We start from the raw sequence: 17,500 nt of genomic DNA on the forward strand, positions 1-17,500 counted from the left end.
TAGCGTGCTAGCGAAAAAAAGCTCAAGAGGCGTCACGTTAATAACCGGGAGAAAGGTATATATCTTTTTTTTTTTTTCTGGCTAGCCTTAGCCAGACAGCACACTATTTGAGACCGACCTGGTATTAAGGACGTTCGCGCGAAATTTTTTCAACATTGATTTTCTTCTGAAACTTTTACCACTGTAAGATGATGAGTTAGTTATGTCAGGAATGTAAAAAAATGGGGGGTCACCGACTTCGTTTTGGAGAGAACATGTCCGGAAAAACTCCCAAAATGTGACAAAAATCGGGCTTCGTTATCGAATAAGGCCAGTGTCTGTAAACCCAAATATATTGCAATTAAATCTTTGAAGTGAAATCTTCTCTGCCAAATATTGTTTAAGTGGACTAATTAAGTGAATTTAGTCAACTGGTGAGGTTTCCTTAAAGATCAAGTTCGCATTTAGCGACCACAGTTTCACGCGCCTTGCAGCCGCAAGATGGCAGGATTTGATGTCCCGTGAGCAGAAATCTTGAAATTTTTTGAACTTCCCACATTGATTTTTTGTTCATTTTTGGACAACGTGGAGATAATTGTAAATAAAATCCGTTTCTGGAAAGAAAAATAGGGGTCACCGAACGTCCAAGACCGTTAAATGCAGGCAAAGCTATAGCAATGGCCTTTTGCCCTATCAGTTCTCATTTTATTACTCAGCGCGCGCGCTCGTGTATGACGTGGCGTGTGCATTTCCGTGCGCAGTAAGGATGCGCAGAAACAATTGGCGCAAACGACCTTAAATAATAGAAACCTAATATTTATTGAAGGTCTGATTCAAGACATGCGCACTGGCCTTTTCTTTCCGAATATTGGTTGCTGATGTTCGGGCAATCCTTGGATCTCACCTGACGTCATGGAGGCCATGTTGGTGCACGGAATAATGGCCAAAAAGAGTTTTGGGATTTTGGCACTGTTACTATGCAAAACGCGAGACACATTTTGCTTTAGTTTTGTACACCAACAGGCCCGTCTAATCACGAGAGTGCAAGCCAAGAATAGGATGAAAGTTTTTCCTTGTTTTGACTGCCAACATGTTTTAAGTTTCCAGGGGAGCATTTATCAAGGTCAAGCATATTTACGAATCTCGAGAATGACTAGCCTGCACAACGGTTCCGTTTTACGGGTCTTTCATGCAAAACTCACTACAAATATTCAGACACATATTTTGCAGTTAATTTACTGCGAACTTGGTGATCGCTACAAATATTCTGAGGAATATCTCGCAATGAATAAACCGCGAAGTACGAGCTCACTACAAATATTGAGACACATATTTTGCAGTTAATTTACTGCAAAGTTGGTGATCGCTGCAAATATTCTGAGGAATATCTCGCAATGAATAAACTGCGAAGTACAAGCTCACTACAAATATTGAGATGTATATTTTGCAGTTAATTAACTGCGAAGTTGGTGATGACTACACTAAAGTATATATTTGAGAAGTTTTTGATTTACCTCCAAATTTTCTGTTATAAATTTTTTTAACATTCAGATATGTTAAAATGAAAATAATTTTGTTTTCTCTGTAGAGATAATTTATTGCTAATTTTTCAATTATATATATTCCCCTCACGATATATCTCGTGAGTTAGCTTTCATAAATATGAATTTACCTCGTGAGTTAGCTTTCATTTTGCGGTTCGATAAATCAGCTGTCCTACATATTACGCTTTTAGCGTCAGTGTCAATTCTCAGGACTCGTGCGCGACTTTTTTGAAAACATCGTATCCACAAAAATGAGAACATGAAATAATATTTTATCGCCATTCGTTTACTGATTTAGCCTAAGCGCTCGTTTCAGTGATTAGGCCTAAGATCTCTCGTAAAATTTCAGCTTTCATTTTGCGGCTCGGTTAAGTACACTTTTCGGGAGATCGTGTGAAGCACTAGTTTACTGATTAAGCCTTAAGTAAGCGCTCGTTTCAGTGATTAGGCCTAAGATCTCTCGTAAAATTTTAGCTTTCATTTTGCGGCTCGGTTAAGTACACTTTTCGGGAGATCGTGTGAAGAAGGATGCACTAGTTTACTGATTAGGCCTAAGCATTTTCGTCAAATTTTAGCTTCCATTTCGCGGCTAGGGTTAACTACACTTTTCACGAGATCATGTGAAGTAGAAAGCACTCGTTTATTGCTCGTTTCAGTGATTAGGCCTAAGAACTCTCGTAAAATTTTAGCTTTCATTTTGCGGTTCGGTTAATGAGCTGTCCTACATAATTACGCTTTTAGTCACAGTGTCAACTCTCAGTCGTTCAACTAACTTAGACTTCATTGTTCATCGACTACGACAATGCGTTAGCAGTCGTTCAACTAACTTACTAGACTTCATTATTCATCGACTACGGCACTGCGGCACTAGCTCTTCAATGTTCTCAACCTCGTTCCCGGGGTCCTCTCTCTTCCTTCCTGTCTGCAATTTTTGCGATTTTTGCGATCTTTCGCAATTTTCGCAAAAATCGTTAAAATCGCAACACTTTTGAGGGACTTGTCTTCTCTAGCTATTCGCTGTTCCGCGCTTTTTGCAATTTTTCGCAATTTTCGCAAAAATCGTTAAAATCGCAAAAATCGCAACACTTTTGAGGGACTTGTCTTCTCTAAATTTCGGTGTTCTGCGATTTTTGCGATTTTTCGCAATTTTCGCAAAAATCGTTAAAATCGCAAAAATCGCAACCCTTTTGAGGGACTTGTCTTCTCTAGCTTTTAAGAGTTCTGCGATTTTTCTGCGATTTTTCGCAATTTTCGCAAAAATCGTTAAAACCGCAAAAATCGCAACACTTTTGAGGAACTTGTCTTCTCTAGCGTTTCGGTGTTCTGCGAGTTTTGCGAGTTTTAGCAATTTTGGCAATTTTCGCAAAAATCGTTAAAATCGCAAAAATCGCATTTGCGTGCAAACCTGGACATATCTCTTCCTCTCAGTCAATAAGTATATAGTATTGACCCAAGAAAAAAATGCGGCGTGGAGAGCCAGAGGAGATGCTATTAACCCACCCCCTCCCCCGATAACTAACCCACCCCCGGAAAAACAAAAGTTATCCGCTTTACCTCTCGCTTTTTCGAAATCCTGTGCGTTATCAATTTTCATTTGGTAACACGCCGATAATTGAACTTTCTGATAAAGTCACAGACTTAGGTTTCATACTGGACATAAGGAACTTGACGTAAGACAGCATGTCCACGATATTTGCAACAACGCTATGTCTGCGATGAGATTAATTAGTCGAATCGGAAAGTACATGCCCCAAAGTAATCTTAAACGTTTTGTAAATGCTTTTGTGATTTCCCGCATCGATTACTGCGATAGTATTATCTATGGACTTTCTACGGTGAGCACGAAAAACTGCAACGGGTTCAGAACATCACAGAAACCAATCGGAGAGACCACATTACTCTAGTGCTTAAGAATCTGCATTGGCCTCCAGTTAAGTCACGCATCACTCAGTTTAAGGTTTTACTCTTAACCTATCACTTTCTACGGTGAGCACGAAAAACTGCAACGGGTTCAGAACATCACAGAAACCAATCGGAGAGACCACATTACTCTAGTGCTTAAGAATCTGCATTTGCCTCCTGTTAGGTCACGCATCACTTTTACGGTTTTACTCTTAACCTATAAAATTCCGAATGGACAATCGCCTAGCTATCTTGCTTCGCTTATCAGTTCTTATAAATCTGTTCATTCTTTAATTCCTTAATTTAGTACCAAAGTTAGATGATTAGAGGTTGATTCAGAGGCACTGCACGGACGTTTGCAAGACAATTTATTCACTTTTAGCAAAAAAGAAAAAAAGGGTTACATCACTCCATTAGAGCATCAGTGCAACCAAAGTGGTACTATTTCATTCATTTGATTAATTGATTAAATTAACTGATTAAAACAACTGATTAAAAGAACACGTTTATGGGCAAATTCTTCACAACTCAATGCTCGTAGAAAAGAGGGCCCTCCACTCGTAATGTACCAAATGCGAGGTTTTTTTTCCATTGATGTTATACATCCAGAGATAACTAGTCTGCCCGGTCAGCCGCATTTGTTGAACTTAGGCAATTATAAATAAAATATCCCTAATCAAGGAAGGATAATCCTGTCTTAAGTCAAATTCCTTTTATCAAAAGAATCTCTTATTTCTTACCTAACATGTTTAGTCATGTCACGAGTAGGATCTCTATCGAATAAAGTGTGCCCTTCAAAATCACTTAATATGTCGCAAAGCTCACCATAACTTATCCATAACTGCCACCGCAGCTCCCTTATCCACTTGCTTAATAACAATATCATTAATTAATAACCTCTTACATGTGCCAAAACTATCTGTTGATCCTACGAAAGATTTCGATGGTATGTCACTTCTAGATCATGCAATAACATTGCCTTTTTAGGGCTTCAATGAAGGCCTCTATCAGCCCTTTCCTGTTATTTTCCAAACACCAATTTGACCGATTCGGTTAAAAAAAAGTGAAATCAGCGTCTCCTTCATTCGTTTGCTTTGAAAGACCTGTCATATCCCAAACTCTGGTGTAATTTCCCAGTACGAAAAAAATTGAAGAAACTATTCGAGTGTTTTTCGTTGCTGTTATAGCATTGAGCTGGTTCCCTAACAATTAAGCTACATTTTGGCCATGTTTTTTTGGGAACTTTGACCACCAGGACAATTTCAGGAAGCTGATTGCAAGAGATCAAGACTTCATTTGAAGGCTTCCCGAAAACTCTCATAAAAGTACAGTAATATTCCAGCCATTAACTTCAACTATTCTTGATTTTGCAAATTACAGAACGGTTTACACAGATTGGATTGTAAGATAATCACAATTATCTTCCACCCTTTTTTTGTAATGGCGTTTTCATTTGTACACAAAGAATTGCTGTATTTCATGTTACCCGCGTTCGTTAAATAAATTTTGATACTGAAGAAATTTTCACTAAAGAGACTATCACGTAGCATTGGTACTTTTGTTGACGAAATAGAAATTGCGAATTAAATTGTGTCTGTTTTGATTAGGTAGAGGTGCATTTAAGTACTTTTGTGGCGTGTCAAGGCAATATGTGTGATAATGATTTATTCGTCATATCATTAAAATTAATTGTGCATAACAAGTGCTTCTGCAGTTAAAGTTAATTGTGCATTTCTTTAAGTTTATTATTTGAGAAGTCACGTTCCCCCGGGGATGCTCGTCGTCTCGCTTAGGGGTGTAAGTTTCAGATTTTGGTCTCACTTAGGGTGTTCTGGGCAAAATGCAATCACATATAGCCGTGAAGGCTCCTTTAGTGCTACACGCGAAGAGATATAAAAGTGTTTATTTACGCTTTTATATTCCTGTACCTAGGTGGAAGGTCGTCTTTGTCATCATTAAAAGTTGCTGTATTTTTTATTTCTCAGTGTTATACTATGGTCTCTTTTAGTGATCAAAAAAAAGCCTGGGCCACGCCCAGATTGGTCTCCTTTAGGGGTTTAATGTAAAATTTCCGACGAGCATCTCTCCCCTTTTTATATGGGAGTTTTATATGCGTTCTAACCCTCTAATCCTTTGGCCAATTGCGATGCCTTACGTGGACCAGGGGCGCCAATAAGTAAACGAATCTTTTGATCTCAAGGCTCACTTTTAACAAACTACTCACTAGAGAACATACTCCCTAAGACGAACTATTGTAAGAAGGAAACAGCAAATTAAAAGCGAGTGAGAGGTCAATTGTTGTTCTGAGTTCCTGCAGACTAAGCAGAAGGTAAATGGGAGCGAGAGCTAATCCCTGCCCGTGGCAAAAAGTTCCCTTTTACACTTTATTGAGTCCCCTTGACAAATACCAGCAACATGTAATAGTTAAATGAACTTCAGGTGGCTGCGGCAGTCCATTCGTTTACAACCTTACGGGTCTTTTCTTCTGTTATCGACAACCGGTGGCTCGGTTGCGCATCGGACTTTTGTGCGGTTGATCACGGGTTCGCAAAATGGTTAGTCTTTCAAGTCGTCTCGGAAAGACAACTCACTATAAAAAAAAACATTGTGGGACGTTAAAAGAACCCACACACTGTCCGTCAAGAGTAGTGAGACCACTGGTGTCGGGGGTGGTCAATTTCTCAGAGAATTGTAAACCACCATGAGACTGATGTGATATGTGTGGTATATAAAGCCATTACCATTACTATTATCATTTTTGGTTCTTTATTTCACTCATTGCACTTTAAACCATCTTCCGTCTCTATTATAGCAGGGCTAATTGTAACACACAGTCGCACAAGACAAGAGAAAAGTTTAAAAAATAGGACACTTCATGGTGTGTTTGAAGAGTAGCCCTAATATATATTTTAAGACCGTTCTTACTGCATGCGACAGAACTGCCAAATACACGTATCCTTGACTTGCAACATACAATCTGGCTAATAATCTCTAGACACACAGATAGCAATATCTTCATGGCATCTTACATCATTGTTGCCAGGATGGCGGCATAAAAAAGGTAATGAGACAACTACTGTTTTTGTCATCTACATAGTGGAAATGAGATAACATGCAAGTCAAGAAATGTAGAATTTTTGGTAAATAGTCGATGTATATATACTTACAGTACACTGTGACAGTGATCATTTTTGAAGGTCCATCACCAAGGTAATTGAATGGGATGCACCTGTAAGTCACCAGCTTTGTTCTGGTACTAACAAATGTTACATAAGTGCCATTGCTCTGTTCCTCCAAGATTTCCTGCTCTCTGTACAAACGATATCTTGCAGGTAGATTTGCATCAGCATTGCATATAAGCGTCAAGTTATCACTCAAGTTAACTTTGCTGTCGGTCAAACTTGTTGAGAAGACTGTGTTAATGGGACGGTGGACTAATAAAATCATATAATAGAAAACAGCTGTCAAAATGTTTGACTCAAGACACTAACTCATGGAACGCAACCCCACTACTGTCGGCTGCCCTGTTAATCAGATACAAACATGGAGGCAGTGTAACTTAGTTTAGGTTTTTTTTTTCTGTAAAAGCTAAATATTGAGCTGGCAGGGCAGTAGTAGTTCGTGCAAAGTTTTTTATTTTATTTTATTAATTTTTATTGATTTGAAGTTACATACATTTTTCCACAAACAAACATAATTCGCATTAACGGACAGAGACGATACATCATATATTTACAAACGCACCCCACAATTCCTCTTAACTTCCTTCTGCTTCTAAATATAATGACTAGTACAGCGCAGCAACAACACGAGATTCTATATACATCTAGTTGTTTTTGTACTTGGCCCATTTCATATTGCGAGCTTTTAGTTTATTATTTGATTTTGCGATCATTGTGTCAAGCTGGTGAATCATTTTAATTTTCGAGTTAAACACTTTAATTGAAGGAAGAGACTTGTTCTGTCGACAAGAATATTAATACTGTTTAGCAATTATTAAAGTATGATTAATAAATAATTCGTCTTCGCATCTTAAAATACCAAACATTATATCTTTGTCAGAAAGGTGTTCTATCTTTACCCTTTGATTATTAAACCATTTTATAACCTCAGCCCAGAAATCTTTAGTATAACGACAACAAATGAAAAAATGCTCCAGGGATTCGTTCATTTCACCACAAAGGAAACACGCCGGAGATGGAATAATACCAATTTTGTTTAAAAATGAATTTGTGACAAGACACCTGTTAAGTAATTTGTATTGGAATTCACGCGATTTTGTGTCCAAGGAAGTACGAAATGGCAAGCTGTAAATCTCTTTCCATTCTAAAACATCATTAACAAAATGGGTATTAAAATTCAGTTGGGCAGTCGGTGGGATGATGATTCTATTTCGAAGTTCTTTATATACGGTCTTTGAAACGACTGTTTCGATTAAAACATTTTTGTTGTTAAAACTTAATTTAATTTAATCGAGCAAATTGAAAGGCTCGTCAGCTGTAGAAGCAAACGTGTTTAATGATTTACGCCATTCAACTGGTAAGGCATCGATTACAGAGATAAGTCTAAATATATCTAATGGCGAGATATTTAATTCTCTTAACCTGTGATTACTTTTAACAATGAATTCATTATTGTCGGAGATTAGATCCCGCATTCGAAGAATTCCCTTTTCTGCAAGATTTCTAAAATAGACAGATTTGCCGCCGATACAAATGAATTTATTATTCCACACAATAGCTTTTGAAAGATCTTCTCTTTTTTTATCCTGTACACTCGTGTGGTTTGCTGCGGAACATTTTGCGAAACTTCTAAAGCATTCTTCATAAAATGCTGGAAGCTTCACAGGCAGTTTCTTCAAGTCAAAATCGCAACATAAGATAAGTTTCCCCCCTACAGGTTCAAGATAGTGCAGTAGGATTTTTTTCCAATTGCTTGGTTGATCACTTGCCAATTCTTTGCAACAAAGGATTCTCTGAGTCTCTATTATAGAATCTAGATGTGGGGCTTTAAGTCCCCCATCTTCAATATCACTAATAAGAGCAGCGCGTTTGATTTTGTCCTTCCCTTCCAGATAAAATCAAAGATAATTTTGTTTACATCTTTCACAAATTCCTTATTTACTGAAACTCGCGCGGTATAGGAAAATAGGAATAATAAAGGTTTTGACAATTTGAATTCTTCCTATAATAGTCAAGTCTCTCCACCTCCAAATTCGTAGTTTTTGTTGAATGGAACTAATTAGATCATCAACATTTAATTTTTGTTTCGCTCGAAGGTCATAGGTGAAGTGCACTCCTAGAATTTTAACAACTTTTTTAATTTTTAAGTTGCATGAAACGGAGTTGTCTTGTTGTAGAGTAGAAGAGCAGTTGCCTAATAGCATTATTTCTGATTTATCGTGGTTGATCTTCAGGCCTGAACAAATTCCGTAATCTTCTATAAGCTTAAGAAAGTTCACAAGCGAAAGATTATCTTTCAAAAAACCAGTTAGGTCATCTGCGAAAAGGCTTAATCTGAGCTCTTCATTGTCTACCTTAATACCACAAATATCTTTACTACTGCGTACACTAATACAAAGAATTTCTAGCACTATGATGAACAGGTAAGCAGAGAGGGGGTCTCCTTGTCTCACTCCTCTTTCAACTGCAAAGGGCTGAGTAGAAAAACCATTGTTTATGACACAACTTGAGATATTGTTGTAAAATGTATGAATCCATTGCAAAAATGATGGACCAAAATCAAAAGAGGTTAGAGCGCGAAATAGAAATTCTCTACTGACAGTATCGAAGGCTTTTTTGAAATCTATACAAATCATTCTCCCCTCAAGATTATACCTTTCTGAGAATTCCATGACGTCTTCTATCGTTCTGACTGCATCAAAAATAGTTCTTCCCTTAACATATGCACATTGATTATAATGTATAATATTTGGTAAGACACTCTCTAATCTTTTAGCAATAGCTTTTGACCCTATTTTTACGTCCACATTGATAAGTGAGATTGGTCTCCAATTCGATAAATCCCGTTTGTCTTTATCCTTTTTGTCAATTAAGGTAATAATGGCTTCCTTCTGGGAATTTGACAACTCTCCATAACCATAAGAATAATTTAAACTGTCTACCATCAGATTTCCTAAAGTGTGCCAAAAGGCTCTATAGAATTCAGCCGTTAATCCATCATTGCCTGGTGACTTGTTGCTTTCGAATAGCTGAAGACTCTTATAACACTCGTCAACTGTTAATTTTCCATCACAGATTCGAGCCTCATTATTAGTGAGTTTCGGCATTTCAGAATTATTCAAAAAAGAGTTTAACATATCTTCTGATGGTGTGAGAGGATCACGTTTAGAAAGATTTGAATAAAAATTTTGTATCTCCTGTAGAATGTTTTTAGGATCTGTAATTAGCACCCCTTCATTGTTAAAGACTTTGCGAACAGAGCTTTTAGCTATTTTGTGCGTTTCCAGGTTTAGAAAATACTTATTGCTTTTTTCACCTTTCTCGTCGTACCAAGTGGCTTTTGATCGAATAATGGCTCCTTTTGCTATCTGTTCATAAATAGAATCATATTCCCTTTTCAACATTTCAAGCTCCTCCTGATTTTCAAAGGTTGGAGACTCATTGCACTTTTCTTCGCAAATCCTTAGAGAGGTCTCAAGATCAGAAATCTTTTTCTTCTTTTGGGCGCCTTCTCTTTACTATACTTAATTGAAACTTGTCTAATCCTGTACTTGATTAAATCCCACAACAGTCTTTTATCTGTGACTTCAATGAATTCGTTTAACCACATAGGCACACTTTCATTTATAAATGTGACAAAATCGTCATCATCAGTAAGACTAGCATTAAATTTCCAAAAAGAGGGACCATAATCCGGTTTGTCTAAGCTATTAAGATGAAGAAAAATTGCCGAGTGATCAGAGTTGATCGAAGGAATAATATCAGATTTCTCAATATCATCTTGAGAAGAATCGTTGATTAGCCAATAGTCAAGTCTTCGCTGAATGAAAGGATTTTTTTGCCTCCACGTAAAACGTTTACATTCCGGATTTCGAATTCGCCAAATGTCTACTAAATCAAAATCGAGACACAAGTCTTGAATTTGTTTGACAGATTCTTTTTTAAAAGGTTTTCCGCCGGAGCAATCAAGATCAGAGTCCAGTGTGACATTGAAGTCTCCCCCTACAATTATCCTATACAAGATCAACTAAAAATATAAAATTTGGTTTATCAACGGAGTTGATAATGTAAATTGACCACCGTACAGAGATTCTAAAAAAAGTTCAATCTGTAGAGAAACCGTTCCTAAAAATAAAAAAAATAATAATAAAAAAATCAAAAAAAATCTAAAAGTTCAATCTACAGAGGAACAAACTGTCCGTCAATAAACAATTTGTCAGGCTCGGGTTTGCTGAAAAATGCTATCTTTCCTTCTTCCCTTGCTTTCTTTAGCCTTGGCCATTGCCTTTTTCTTCTCTCACTAATTTCCCTAGGGAGATCTGAATAAACCTTTACCTCGGTATCGCTCTCCAGCTCAGGCGCTTTTCTAAAAACCAGCTCACGTTCTGGAAACGAACAATAACTGGCCTGGCTTCACCAATCTTCTTCTTGCCAATTCGACGAGCTCTCTGAAATTCAATATTATCTGCGTTTTCCAAATCCAACTCTTCTTTAAGAAAATTACGCATCGCTTCAAATATGTTTTCGGCGGCGGTAGTAGATTCGGGTATTGCTTGGTACAGCAATTTATCCTCAAGCTCTTTGATTTTATCTTCATTCTTCTTGTCTTTCTTCTTTAGCTCCTCGATTTCGGCGTTTTCGAACTCCATTGCCTTTTCAATACAATTCGTCTTCTCTTCTATTATTCTCGACTTCTCGCTTAGCGCGCTCAGTCCAGTTTGAAGGCTATTAACCGACCTCTCCAAAACAGAGAAACGTTCAAATATACCTTCGAGCTTCTGTAGTCTATTTTCAACCCTTGCAAGCGTTTGGCAGATCATTTCTAGCTGTGAGGCAATCCTTTCTGTCATATTCAGTGCTTTCAACACTTGGTGGTCTTCGCCTTCGTCACTTGCTGTGTTTATATTTGGGTCAGAACGTGGGCTCTCGCAAATCTTTTTTCCTTCAGAAGAGGAGATATCACTATCAAAACTTAATCTCTCTTTGCGTTTATAGCATTGCGCCATAGACTAAGCACATGGACATAAAATGTTGAAATTTCGTCGAAGAACAGCACGGGAGGGAAACACATACGTCTTTACTCATGCATGGTCGCCCCAGTAAATAACAATATCATAATAGCCTCTTACATGTGCCAAAACTATCTGCCGATCCTACGACAGATTTCGATGTTATGTCACTTCTAGATCATGCATTAACATTGCCTTTTTAGGGCTTCAATGAAGGCCTCTATCGGCCCTTTGCGGTTATTTTCCGAACACCAATTTGACCGATTCGGTTTTAAACAAAACTCAAATCGGCGTCTCCTTCATTCATTTGCTTTGAAAGACCCGTCATATCCCAAACTCTGGTGAAATTTCCCAGTACTAAAAAAATTGAAGAAACGATTGGAGAGTTTTTCGTTCTTATAACATTGAGCTGGTTCCCTAACAATTAAGCCACATTTTGGCCATGTTTTTGGGGGAACTTTGACCACCTGGACTATTTCAGGGAGCTGATTGCAAGCAATCAAGAAAACTCCCAGCAAACTACAAAAATATTCCAGCCGTTAACTTCAACTATTCTTGGTTTTGCGAATAACACAACGGTTTACACAGATTGGATTGTAAGATAATCACAATTATCTTCCACCTTCTTTCTGTAATGGCGTTTTCATTTGTACACAGAGAATTGTTGTATTTCATGTTACCCGCGTTCGTTAAATAAATTTTGATACTGAAGAAATTTTCAGTAAAAAGACTATCACGTAGTTGAAATTCAATCCAGCTTTGGTACTTTTGTTAAAGAAATAGAAATTGCGAATTAAATTGGGTTTGTTTTGATTAGGTGGTGATGCGTTTAAGTACTTTTGTCGCGTGGCAATGCAATATGTGTGATAATGATTTATTCGTCGCATCATTAAAATTAATTGTGCGTAACAAATGCTTCTGCGGCTAAAGTTACATGTGTAATTGTGCGTTACTCCCATACAAAAACGGCAGGGATGCTCGTCGTCTCGCTTAGAGGTGTAAAATTTCGGATTTTGGTCTCACTTAGGGTGTTCTGGGCAAAGTGCAATCATACATAGCCGTGAAGGCTCCTTTAGTGTTACACGCGAAGAGATACAAAAGTGTATAATTACGCCTTTATATTTCTTCACATAGGTGGAAGCATTAGATAACGTTTTTGCCATCATTAAAAGTCACTGTATTTTTATTTATCTGTGTTTTAATATGGTCTCTTTAAGGGGTCAAAAGAAGCCTTTGCCACGCCCAGATTGGTCTCCTTTAGGGGTTTAATGGAAAATTTCCGAGGAGCATCCCTCCCCTTTTTATATGCGAGTCCCCCCTCCGGGCACGTTCCGTCCAGAAGGTTTGGGTTAGTGATCCTCGTCCCCCAACCACTGCGATTGGTCTTACATGGATTCGCTCAAGGCCTAACGGCACTGCAAATTTTAAAGTCGTCGGCGTGGGCCACATCTGTACTGCACCTTCGTAGTTGGTGTTAAGCACTTCCTTTGGCCAATCGCTATACGTTACCTGGACCAGAGACGCTAATAAGTAAACGAATCTGTTGATCTCAAGGCGCATTTTTAACAAACTACTCACTAGAGAACATACTCCATAAGAAGAACTATTGTAAGAAGGAAACAGCAAATTAAAAGCAAGTGAGAAGTCAATTGTTGTTCTGAGTTCCTGCGGACTATGCAGAAGGTAAATAAGAGCGAGAGCTAATCCCTGTCCGTGGCAAAAAGTTCCCTTCTACACTTTATTGAGTCCCCTTGACAAATACCAGCGACATTTAATAGTTAAAGGAACTTCATCGACAACCTGTGGCTCGGTTGAGCATCGGACTTTTGTGCGGTTGATCGCGGGTTCGCACCCCGGGTCAGACCAACACTCTGGATATTTATAATAATACAATTTCATCTGCAAAATGGTTAGACTTTCAAGTCGTCTCGGAAAGACAACTCACTATAAAAAACATCGTGGGAGGTTATAAGAACCCACACAATGTTCGTGAAGAGTAGTGAGACCACTGGTGTTGGGGGTGTTCAACCTCTGAGAGAATTGTAAACAACCATGAGACTGATGTGATGTGTGGTATATAACGCCATTACCATTACCATAATCATTTTTGGTTCTTTATTTCACCCGTTACATATTAAACCATCTTCATTTCTTCATCTCTAGACCCACAGATAGCAACATCTTCATGTAATTCATGTTTTATTGGGTTTAAAAACATGAGGTGTAACCGAGTGTTTTTAGACCCGATAAAACATGTGCTGCGAGTTTTTTGAACGGCTTCAAAAACATTCAACAAAAAGCGTGTCCCTCGGGAGTCCGAACAAAGGTTCAAATTGTGAGGGGAATATATTAGCATACAAGAAAAACAAGTGGACCTTATAAGCAGTATGGTAATTTTAAAAGCATTTTTTTTTTTTCTTTAGTCCTTTCTTTGTTGCAGTTGATGGTTGAAGAAGGTTGGTTAAAAATGCTGCGTAAGAGAAAATTCAGAGAATTGAAAACTGCCGATGAAGAAAAAGCCTTGTCGGAAAATTCCTTTCCAAAATCAACACAAATTGGTCTTATTTTTGCACAGTGGCAAAATGCAAGGCTGAACAAATAAGCAACTAACGAAGAAGCAGGGTTCCACGTGGAACGGGAAAAAATCCGATGCCTAGATACAAACATTACCATGACGGCAAAGTCGTTGAATTTTTTCAAGAAGTTTGAAAGGAGGATGGGTAAAAGTATTCGCCAAGAAGTTTGTAATGGCTGAAATTACGATGAAAATTATTAGGACTATTTTATAAAGAGCACAAGTGATCTTTATATAAAGATCACGATAATCATTGCTTATTGTACCCCGATTTCCCCCGAGACGAAAATCGAAACTCTCTCCGGGCTTTTCAGAATGATCATTCTATTCCGGCTATAAAAATGTATGCACGTGACTGATTTCTGTCATCTGAGAGGATAATTGGATCATGAATTATTAATGAGTTTTTGAAGGCATCTTACATCATTTTTGCCAGGATGGCAACGTAAAAAAAGGTAAGGAGACATCTACTGTTTTTTGTCATCTACATAGCAGAAATGCCATAACATGCAAGTCAAGGAATGTATAGTTTTTTGTTAAATAGGCGATGTATATATACTTACAGTACACTGTGACAATGATTGTCTTTGAGTGTCCATCACCAAGGTAATTGAATGGGATGCACCTGTAAGTCACCAGCTTTGTTCTGGTACTAACAAATGTTAGATAAGAGCCATTGCTATGTTCCTCCAAGCTTTCCTGTCCTTTGTACAATCTATATCTTGCAGATGGATTTGCATCAGCATTGCAGGTAAGCGTAAAGTTATCACTCAAGTTAACTTTGTTTTTGGTCAAACTTGATGAGAAGACTGTGTTAATGGGACGGTAGACTATAATAAAATCATACAATAAGAAAACACCTGTCAAAATGTTTAACTCAAGGCACTAACTCAAGAATGGTATATTGTGGCATCAAAACTCATGGAACCAAAGCCCACGACTGTCCCAAGCCCTGTTAAGCAGATACAAATATGGAGGCAGTGTAACTTAGTTCAGTTTTTTTCTCTATAAGCTGAATATTTAGCTAGCATGGTAGTCGCAGTTCGTGCAGAGTTTGACGAAATTGTGAAAAGGGGGGAAATTCGATACTCATCGATCATCATTTCTGGGGGTGCAGGGATGGCGCAGTGGTGAGAGCACTCGCCTCCCACCAATGTGGCCCAGGTTCGATTCCCAGACTCGGCGTCATATGTGGGCTGAGTTTGTTGGTTCTCTACTCTGCACCGAGAGGTTTTCTCCGGGTACTCCTGTTTCCCCTCGCCTCGAAAAACCAAAATTAGATTTGATTTGCGTTAACTTGTTAATTTCAATTTACAGTGTCCCCGATTGGTGCTCTACGGCGCTAGAAGATTAGACACTTAAATAAAGCTCCTTTCCCCTTTTTTACTTTTTTTTTGTACTCGTAAGACCAGAACATCACCTGCTAAAAAAAACCTTAATGACAAGTTCCTTTGAGGGTAGAGGTCAGGAAATCTGACTGTCAGATGCAATCGGACCAAATCCACTCTAGTAACAGTTCAGATAACCAGCACCAAGTTGTAATTTTGTAATAAATTTGAAATGAATGTAGAATTCTGGGTCAGTCCTCCTCTTTTCTCGATGCGACTTTGGTGAAGATGCAGGTAAGCTAAAATTACAGCCAACTCTCTGGTGCTTCACTGTTGTAGGACAAGTCAAACGATGATATACTGTACTGAGACTGGCAGCCTGGTGTCATTTACTTTGTCGGTTTCTGTATTTAAAGATAAGATGATCAGGACTCTAGTCTCGATCTTCGTCACTCACTCATGTTCAAGTATTTTTCTGAGAAAAAGACAGCTGAACACATGTGCAGCAGATAATCATTTCTGACGTCATTTCAGCATTCGATATTTATTTATTTTATTTTATTTTATTTTTTTAATTATTATTATTATTAATTACACTAACTCTTACACTAACCCTTATTACAATTAAATACTAACACTACTTGGAAACAATTAATAACATTTCTACCACAGTTAACACAAACTAACGGTGCTTACGGAACAATACTGCACTACTTGCATTACACTATTTACAGAATGGTAACAATTATCTTTATGACATGTTTTAAAACGTAAATAAAATTAACAGCTACGAACAAGACTACGGCTGGCTTAAGGACGTTCGCGCGAAAATTTTTCAACATTGATTTTTTTCTGAAACTTTTACCACTGTAAGATGATGAGTTAGTTATGTCAGAAATGTAAAAAAAATGGGGGGTCACCGACTTCGTTTTGGAGAGAACATGCCCGGAAAAACACCCAAAATGTGACAAAATCGGCCTTCGTTAGCGAATGAGGCCAGTGTCTGTAAACCCAAATATATAGCAATTAAATCTTTGAAGTGAAATCCTCTCTGCCAAATATTCTTTAAGTGGACTTATTAAGTGAATTTAGTCAACTGGTGAGGTTCCTTAAAGATCAAGTTCGCATTTAGCGACCACAGTTTCACGCGCCTTGCAGCCGCAAGATGGCAGGATTTGATGTCCCGTGAGCAGAAATCTTGAAATTTTTTTGACTTCCCACATTGATTTTTTGTTCATTTTTGGACAACGTGGAGATAATTGTAAATAAAATCCATTTCTGGAAAGAAAAATAGGGGTCACCGAACGTCCAAGACCGTTAAATCCAGGCAAAGCTATAGCAATGGCCTTTTCCCCTGTCATTTCTCATTTTATTACTTAGCGCGCGCGCTCGTGTATGACGTGGCGTGTGCATTTGCGTGCGCAGTAAGGGTGCGCAGAAACAATTGGCGAGTTAAAATGAACGAAAGTGAAAAGGACGAAGCGAAGTGACATTTATAGTAATTTATAGTAGTTTTCCCCAGATATTTAAGAATTTATGTAGCTTTCTTTGGGCAATATAACTTTGCTTTAAGACATCGAGTTTATCTTGGAGGCGGAGAAGAAAGCCTTCAAAACATAAGTTGCCATCACATGAACTTGTCGCGAAGATATGGAATTTTGCAATAAGAAGAGTGACATTAAGTGCCTGTTTATTTTTGATGTTATTATGCCAACCGTATAGGATGTTAGATTCATTCAAATTGACCACTTGTTTGAATTTCTGGTACCACCAGCTGGTGAATCTATCCCAGAAAGCCTTAGATACAGTACAGTGGTACAGTAGGTGGTTTATTGTTTGCTTTTCGGTAGCGCATAGGGAACAAATGTCGCTATCAGTAATGCCAGCTCGAAAAAGGCTGGATTTGGTAGGTAAGATGTGGTGTATTATTTTATACTGGAAAGCAATTAATTTCGAGTCTTTGGTTATTAGGAAAGGCAAC

General features: G+C 38.0%; 1 protein-coding gene across 1 annotated transcript in view; it reads right to left on the reverse strand.

Annotated features, from left to right (window-relative positions):
* The window catches only part of LOC138030378 (MAM domain-containing glycosylphosphatidylinositol anchor protein 1-like), a 157,475-nt gene that overhangs the window by 128,986 nt on the left and 10,989 nt on the right, over positions 1 to 17,500 (reverse strand). The window contains exon 5 of the mRNA XM_068878298.1: positions 14,755 to 15,021. Within this exon, the coding sequence (XP_068734399.1) occupies positions 14,755 to 15,021 (267 nt within the window). The remainder of the gene's footprint in view (positions 1 to 14,754; positions 15,022 to 17,500) is intronic.

Source organism: Montipora capricornis, chromosome 13, assembly GCF_036669925.1.
Source record: "Montipora capricornis isolate CH-2021 chromosome 13, ASM3666992v2, whole genome shotgun sequence".
NCBI lineage: Eukaryota > Metazoa > Cnidaria > Anthozoa > Scleractinia > Acroporidae > Montipora > Montipora capricornis.